The sequence below is a fragment of the Citrus clementina genome, unplaced genomic scaffold (assembly GCF_000493195.1).
Source record: "Citrus clementina cultivar Clemenules unplaced genomic scaffold, Citrus_clementina_v1.0 scaffold_7, whole genome shotgun sequence".
In the NCBI taxonomy this organism is placed as follows: Eukaryota; Viridiplantae; Streptophyta; class Magnoliopsida; order Sapindales; family Rutaceae; genus Citrus; species Citrus x clementina.
The window spans coordinates 17221386-17230117 of NW_006262075.1; the positions used below are offsets into that span (position 1 = coordinate 17221386).

Consider the following 8732-nt stretch of genomic DNA (forward strand, 5'->3'; position numbering starts at 1 on the left):
TTGCTCAAACTTTCTATTTCAACTATCGAATCTTTTAGCCGCTTCTAAACATGAAGAATTTAAAGCTATAATTTGTAGGTGCAATTGTATTTGCACATGCCGTGAGACAATACTCATTGACATTATTTTAATTTTTAATAGTTACTCTTTTCTTTTCTTTTTTTCTCTCTCCTCTCTCTCCCTCATTTCCCCCCTTCTTTCCTTCATTTTCTCAAATCTCAAACGCCCACTATAAAATATTTTTTTTTAGATTTTATTATCTTAGAGAATTATATTTTGTACATGATGAAATAACTTTAATGGGTAAAAACTAAAAATTAAAAGAAAAGACTATTTGAACCCATAAATGTATTTGTTATACGAGGATGGTTTAGAAATAAAAAAATATTAAATGAAAATGCATTTGAACTTTAAGGAGTGATTTTAGGGGTTAGAGTAATGAATTAACTGTAATTTTTTTTTTATCACAATAGGGTCAAAATATAATAAAATAGAGAGTAAGAAGTTAAGTGCAATTTGCCAATAACAAAAGACAAAAAGTGGGATATGCTGTGATAGCCGGACGGGCGGACCCCTGGATTTAGTTGTTAATTACTGAAGAAATTCGAATAATTAACATCTACAAAACTTAAAAAAGAAAAAAGAAAAAAGAAAAATTGCTGTAAACTTATAATGACGTGGCTTAAATCTATTGGCCGGAAAGCGTTGTAGTGACATAGCACGTATAAAATTGACAAGCGAAGGCTTCATATAAGAGTCTTCCCAATTCCCATCGTGGTTTTACGAATCAAAATTTGCAATTGCTGCTTCTTCGACGATCTGAAATTTTTCGAGTGGAGTCAGTGAGTTATTCTATCCATTTATTTGGATCTGATACATGCTTTTTAATTCATCTATTTATTATTTTCTGATAAGTTGATGCGTTAATTATCTAGATCTGATTTTTATATTAGCAAAATTTCTAGGCCTAGGTTTTTTTTTTTAATTCTTGATTATTTAATAACTTTCATAAATCATGAAATTGGAAATTCAAAATTAATTTTGATCAAATTATCTTCGTCCCAAACAACCCAAAATCGAAGAGTTCGAAACAGCTGGTAATCTTGAGAATTATTAACGGATCTTTCTTTGTTAGTTTGAGTTGAATTGAACAATTGTTGATCTGCGACTGTGAATCGCGTAGGTGCTTTTAGTTAATTGGTAATTGGAAGCTTTTGTTTTAGATATTTTTGAAATGGGTAATTTAAATTTTTGAGTGATATTGCAGAAATGGCTTTGACCGGACCTGCACCGCCCAGAGGAAGCGCAGCAGCTACTGCAAATATGCGTAGGAGGAGGACGAGCAGTGCTGGGGCTGGGGCTGGGGCTGGGGCCTCGGGAGGTGCAGCTGGTACCATGCTCCAGTTTTACACAGATGATGCTCCAGGACTTAAGATCTCTCCGAATGTTGTGCTTGTCATGAGCATTGGATTCATTGCCTTTGTTGCTGTTCTTCATGTCATGGGAAAGCTTTACTTTGTCCGAAAAGAGTAGAGCAGCCTGAATTTGATAGCATACTAAATCTAAATTCGGTATGATGTGTCTGGATTTTGAAAACCAGATTTAGCTTTCGTTCAGTTTACTGGTGGTTGAGGTTGCTTAATGTAGTTGTAACTCTGGAGAGAATGACTCTTATTCAATGCCTTAAAGACTGCAAAATATCAATCTTTTCTTCTAATTGAAAATGTTACTATTTGGATGAATTTTGTGTTGGATGTTGGCTGCATATAATTATCTTCATTACATGTGGTTTAAATAAAGTTCAATTTTTGGAACTTGATATGGTCTTTATAATCCATAGCTCAAAGCTGGGTCATCAGGCACGTCTGGATTAATCATTCTTGTTCCATTGTCTGATCAACAGTTTTGTACTTGGGTGTCTGTGGCCTTTATGGATTATCAATCAAAGTGGAAGAAGCATGTCTTTCTATTATATATAAAATGATATAATGTCAGTTTTATCATCTTTCTCACCTTTCCAGTTGTGTGTCCATGTCTTCTGTTTGTTAAATCCATTGAATTCGGCTTTTCTTGATAGATTTGACTTCACAAGGCTGTCATTTGCTGCATCATGTACAAAACGATTTTGACTAAAACGGAGTTGATTATAGGAGTTATAACGACAATCCTGTAGTATCACTAAAGTAAAAATCAAAAGTTATTTGGTGATGATTGTTAGACTTTTTAGGGATATTGAATTCTTAAGACTCTGTTGATCTCTGTAGTAGGGAATTCAGAAACAGATTAATCCTTATGACTCTGTTGATCCTTTTAGTGGGGGATTCAGCAAGAGACTGATTGTGGATGGTTTTGAGTTTAAATACCGGAACCAATTCACTCCTTATGTTACCATACTTGGACTAGCTTCTTTCTAAAGGAAAAATCCCTTGGAAATTGCCAGTTCTATCATTGAACTACTGGCAACCATAGAGACTACTAGCTATGACCTCCTGCAAGAAATTAAAGCAGATGCCACAATTTGCTGAGGAATATAACACCCAAGTTAAATGTGCTGTTTGGTGATTGAAACAACCATAAATTCAGCTATAGTGTAACTGATATTTGGTGCAATTTCATTATTGGACCCAGAAGTTGAAATTTTCAGATGGCAGGGGAATAATAGCGAAAGCGGTGGGATCTGAAACATAGAACTTGATCCCAGGGTCTATATCTATAGCAGGCTAAGTTCCCTGAAAAATTCAGAGTTGTATGAAAAATGAATGAGCCTTCTTCAATGCTGTAGAGACTACAGGATTTTAGTCTTGGTTTTCATCTAAGGAAAATATTACTATTAAAGATGGATTTTTTTATGTTGGATGCTGGTTTTCATATGTGATATAATGATATAACTCACATTTGGTTAAATAAAAGTCCAATTTACAGACTGTCAGGAACTTGCTATTGTCTCTAGAATCTATGGCTTAAAGTTGGGTCATCCAAGACCTCAGGATTAATCATTTTTGTTTCTTTGTTTTGAGTCCCACAATCAGATACCATTTGGGTGTCCACAGCCTTTATGAATTAGTTTGCTTATCTATCTTGAAGAAGCTTGTCGCACTGTTCTATTGGCGGGCATAAAACCAGTTCCTTCACCTTGCTCTTGTGTGCTTGTTTGCTGTTTTCTGTCTGTTGAAATTTGCTAATGTTGATAGGTTTGATATACTTGAGGCCTTCATTTGCGCATGCATATTCTTTTTGTATTACCACTGCAGAAATCATTAGTCTTTTAGAAACCTTGGGACAATGTTGATCTTTTGTGTGAGGGTTTCAGAAAGAAGTTGAAGGCAACTTTGATCTTTGTTTGAAATGTTCTTGTGGGATTCTTTCCTATTCTTTTAAGGATCCAAATCCAATGGCAGATGACAATTATATTTAGTTTCTTGGAAAGTGCATCTTTATCCCATTTTAAAACACAGGAAAAATAGTACATTTAAGGGAGGAAAAAAAAAATACTGAGCATGGGATTTTTTACATCTCCTAAAATGACTGGGATTCAATATGAGTTTCCTTCTCTATCTTTTGTGTTACAAGTTTATTTCAAATCACTTTCCTTTTTCCTCATGGAATAGAGAAAACTTTCTTTATAAATGTGAAAAATTCCCCAACGCATTACTCCACTGAAAACTTTCATATTTCATCAGTTTAATCCCTTTCAACAAATGCGGAAACAAACTTTTCTTGCTCAAGACCTTCCATGGCTTCTGCTCCCCGCAACCAAGGACAACGAAGATATCAAATCTTTTCTCAGCATAACAACAAACAAGCTCCACAATTTCAATCTTCCAGCAGCTCGAGGGAAAACAATCTGCGGATCATCAGCCGGTTGGCTAATCATGAACGACAACGTTTCAACAATCACTTTGATTAACCCTCTAAGCTCTGCTCACTTCCAACTCCCTCAAATTTCAACCAAGAAAGTGCTTATTCACAAAGCGATTCTATCTTCGGACCCCGAATGTGACCCATATAACTTTGTTGTTACGGCCATTTGCGGAGAAAAGAGAGAGCTTATTTATTACAAAGCAAGAAGTGAATCTTGGGAAACATTAGAAGCAGCAGGTTTTTATTATGATGATGTGATATCATATGAAGGGCGAGAGTTATTTGCTGTGAGTGACTATGGGAAAGTTGTTTGCTGCAAGGTTGATTCTTTGCCTCGTTTTAAAGAAATTTTCATGCCCTTTTCATTTCAAGGCAACAAGGTTTATCTCGTTTGTGTTGAGGGGGAATTGTTTGTTATTTTCAGAAGCTTGAGGGAACATTCACTTTTCTGCTATGAGACGTTTAAGTTCAGTGTTTCATTGCTGAATGTGGAGGAGGAGATTTCGGAAAGGATCAAAAGCTTTCCCGAGGTGGCGTTTTTTCTGGGGCAAAATCATTCTGTATGGCTGCCAGCAGATGAAGATATGCAGGGGGTTATCGGAAATCGTATATACTTCACCGATGATCGCAACATTGGTGGCGTTGGCAGCGGTGGCGAGGGTGGACATGATTTCGGCTGCTATGATATGGAAGAAGGTAGCATTGAGCCATTGAAGTGGTGTTGTTTTGATGCTCTCAAGTGTATTCATTTGTCACGGCCTGTCTATTTTATGTAATTTAATCAAAAGTTTGCAATGGATTTACTTTATAGAGAAATTGTCAATTTTCTCTTTATTGTAATTAATATATATCATTTGTCTCGTTGTTGTTCTCATAATAGTTAATAACTCCTCTAATAGCATAAGTTTATAATATTACTATTATTTTCAAATATACTTTTACTCATTTTTATTATAAATTAAATAAATCACATGAATGAAAATTAAAAAAAATAAAGTATTAAAAATAAGAAATATATGTTTTGATGTGAAAAAAATTAATAAAAAATATTTTCTTGTACTTTTTGCCTTTAATTTTAAAATATTATAAAATATTTACTATAAGAAAATGTTTACAAAATAAAAAAGTATGAAAAAAATTTTATTATTAATTTTTTTTGTTCACATCAAAACATATATTTCTTATTTTTAGTACTTAAATTTTTTATTTAGTTTCTATTCATATGAATTATTTAATTTATAATAAATATAAATAAAAATGTATTTGAGAATAGAGATAATATTGTAAATTTATGCTATCATAGGATTATTGATTATTATAAAAACAACATTAGGTAGATGATATAAATTGATTGCAGTAGAGAAGAAATTAACAATCTCCCTACTTTATATGTGCATATTATTAGTTTTAAGTGAAACAAAATGTCATTGCAAAATTTTGAACAACAAACATTAATTCTTTAGGGTTGTAGGGAACTGAAAAGTACACTGTCATTCGAAATTATTGTAAGTTAATTAAGATGACCTTGTAGAATTTAATTTTTTAAGATTTTGTTTAATGTACAATAATCGAGATTCAATTTTTTACTTCCATTTTCATTTTTACAAATTCTAATTAATTAAGTTGTCCCACTAGGGATAACATGATAACCCCGGTCCAGTACTCACCCGACCGAGAGTAGGATACAGTTAGGCCGAGGCTTCACTTGGGAAGCTCGAAGATTGAAAAAAAAAATATATATACACATTTTTTTTTTTTTTTTTTGACCACGAAATATCCTAAAGAGGACTCCAACTGTATGAGGCGCACAAGTTTTTCCAACAAAGGCGACTTTCCTATGACTCGAACTGGGGAGCAAACCCAATCAAGCCACTTAAAAGGACTCCATTACCAATAGAGCCAACACTTTGTTGGTTATATACACATTGTTTTAATTAGATCTTCTATTGCAAGAAAGTACCAAATCATAAAACCACAGCCACATCATAAAAAAAAAAAAAAAAGTCAAATTAGAAAAATGATATTTATCCACATGGTTTCCACAATAGTAACAGAAACAACGATAAATCCATATGTTACATTGGTGTTAATGTGTGTTTTCAACCAACAGTAACTCCACATAGTTTTACATTTTTTAAATTATTTTTTAATTAACGTAATCCCATATGGCTTTACTGTTGTTTCTGTCACCGTTTTGAAAAATTCTTTTAGGTGAATATTATTACTCGTCAAATTATAACTTGAATAAAGCTTAGGATTTCAAGAAAATTACTCTAAATTGGCAATCCTTGGAAAGGTCTAATAATTGTACGACAAGTGCTAGAGAAATATGATATCAGGGTTGTTGCAGAAAAATAAAGTACGACTGATGCTAGTGAGACATCCACTAATACTAGGATTTTCCCATCCTTCCTTTAAATCTGAAATATTGTTTTCTTTCCAGCTGTGTGTGGCTTAGATTGCCTTGTAATTCCATGACCAAAGGCATCTTCGCTTGAATTAATCCATGAGGATTTTAAGCATGCGAGGTTTAATTAGATAGTTGGTTTTTTTTTTTTTTTTAATATGTCCCATTTGTCCCTAAATAAATTTATACCCTATTACATACATATGTCCCAAGAAGGAGAAAAAAGTCAAAAATACCCTTAAAAGAACCATCTATCTATATTTCGTCACCTCACCATTTTGAATACTTTCCAATACCTCACAATATTTCCTCTCACAATTTTCTCCTCTCTCACCATTTCATCTCTTACCTCCAATATAAAGGTTTTTGATAAACTTAAACACTTCAAAAAAACTTAAAAGTAGGTGCATTATCAAGTAGTGGATAAGGTATGTTTGAAATTTAAATATTTTATATGTTTAGGGTTTGATTTGATTTCATTACAAGTATATTTGGTAATGTTTTATGAGTTTGTAATAGTAGATTATTCATTTCAGTGCTTGCACCCACACACACACACTATTGCATAAAATGTAGGGATTTAAGACCAAAATATTCAATTTAAGTTTTGGATAATTAATAAATGATTCTAGGAAGAAATTGAGTATGAAGTTGGGTAAGTCGAATATATAGTCGAGAAAGAAGTGAAGTAAAGGAGTGGATTAAGTCGATTATATAGTCAAGTAAGGAAGTCGAGTAAGTTGAGTATCTAGTTTTAGCAAAAGGTGAAGTTAATCGAGTAAGTTATGACGTAAGTCAGGTAGGAAGTCGAGAAATATGTCAAGTAATAATAAACTTAGTAGTAAAGTATAAGTCAAGTAATTAGTCGAGTAATATATAATATTTTGAGTAATTAGTAGAATAAGTCTTTGAACAAGTCCAGTAGAAGTCAAGTAAGTTGATGAGTAAGTCGAGTATAAATTGAGTAAATCTATTGAATAAGTTGAGTATTAGTTTTGAGCCTTTTGAACACACCCAATAAGAGCCAATGTCGTTACATAAGGAGTGATGCCTTGATTGTTGATTTATACTTTATTTATTTCCTTGATGTTGTTTAAACACGTATCAAATTTAAATTTATTTGTCTATACAGGGTTTGATGGCGGATCGAAGATGGTGTGTTGTCTTTAAGACATCTTGGAGTTTTTAGGCTATGGCTTGAGTGCTTGGAGCAAGTGAAAGACTATCCTAAGTCATTGTATGAGGATTTTCTCTACTGAAAATGTATAATAATGACTTTGCTAGTTGTTATGAGATGACATTATATTTAATGTTTGTTGGCTAATTAATGGTTGTTGGAAATACTATTATTTTTTAATAGTTCTTGTGTATCTTGGAAGATGATTACTTATTTATACAAATGAAGTTGAGAATTACGCAACTTCTATGAAAAAGTCGAGATTTTTTTAGGGGACTTAATTGGTTTCGGTTCAATTGAAATCAAGTATACTCAATTGGTTGCCAACTTTCATGAAAGAAGTCAAGAGTTTTTCAGAGAACTTAATTGGTTATGGTTCAATTGAGGTCAAGTGTACTCAACTCGTTACCCGAATTTTATGAAAGAAATTGAGAATTTTTCAGGAAATTTAATTGGTCATGGTTCAACTAAAGTTGAGTATACTCAGTTTGTTACCCGACCTCATTAAAGAAGCCGAGAATTTTTTTAGGAGACTTAATTGTTCATGATTCAATTAAGGTCAAGTACACTCATCTCGTTACTCGACATGATTAAACAAATTGAGAATTTTTTTGAGGAACTTAATCATTTTAGTTTAATTGAGGTCGAGTATTTTCAACTCATTACTTGACTTATATAAAAGAAGTTGGGAATTATGTTCAGGGGACTTAATTTGCTCTAGTTCAATTGAAGTTGAATATACTCAACTCATTATCTGACTTAATTGAGGATATTTTTGTAATTTTTCTCTTTATTTGAGTATATATGTGTAAAATTAAAGAGTGTAATAATTTTATATATGAGTAAAATTAAAGAGTGTAATAATTTAAGGCATATTTAGGGTATTTAGGGGGTAATGGGGGCATATCTCACCGAATTCTCCCTAGATAGTTTCTAACAAAATAAACTGATTTGTGTTTAATATGTAAGTTTAATTAGATATAATTTTGTCTTTTCATATAATTTTCATGAATGTTAAAGTCGTCAAATGAGGAAAAGAATTTTAAGAGATACCCTAAAGAGGTGCCAATAGTCCAACTAATTATTTGTAACAATATTGTTCTCTATTCCAACCGTGACCCATATGTTTCAGCTTGCCATTTGAAACCATAAGATGACAATGAAGTTGATTTAAGACTTTTTTGAGATATGTACCTTAATAGATTTTTGTATGGTGGAATATAGCCTAATACATTATTTTAAAATGAGTTAATATGGTTTTATGCTTAAATTTAAATTAATGTTCGT

At 32.4% G+C, this 8732-nt stretch overlaps 1 protein-coding gene across 1 annotated transcript; it reads left to right on the plus strand.

The window, feature by feature from the left end:
• Positions 1 to 733: 733 nt before the first annotated feature.
• On the plus strand, positions 734 to 1742 carry LOC18035706 (protein transport protein Sec61 subunit beta). The gene is made up of 2 exons (XM_006427796.2): positions 734 to 842; positions 1268 to 1742. Exon 2 carries the CDS (start codon positions 1270 to 1272, stop codon positions 1531 to 1533), a length of 264 nt encoding a protein of 87 aa, XP_006427859.1. The 5' UTR covers positions 734 to 842; positions 1268 to 1269; the 3' UTR covers positions 1534 to 1742.
• The last annotated feature ends 6990 nt before the right edge of the window (positions 1743 to 8732 follow it).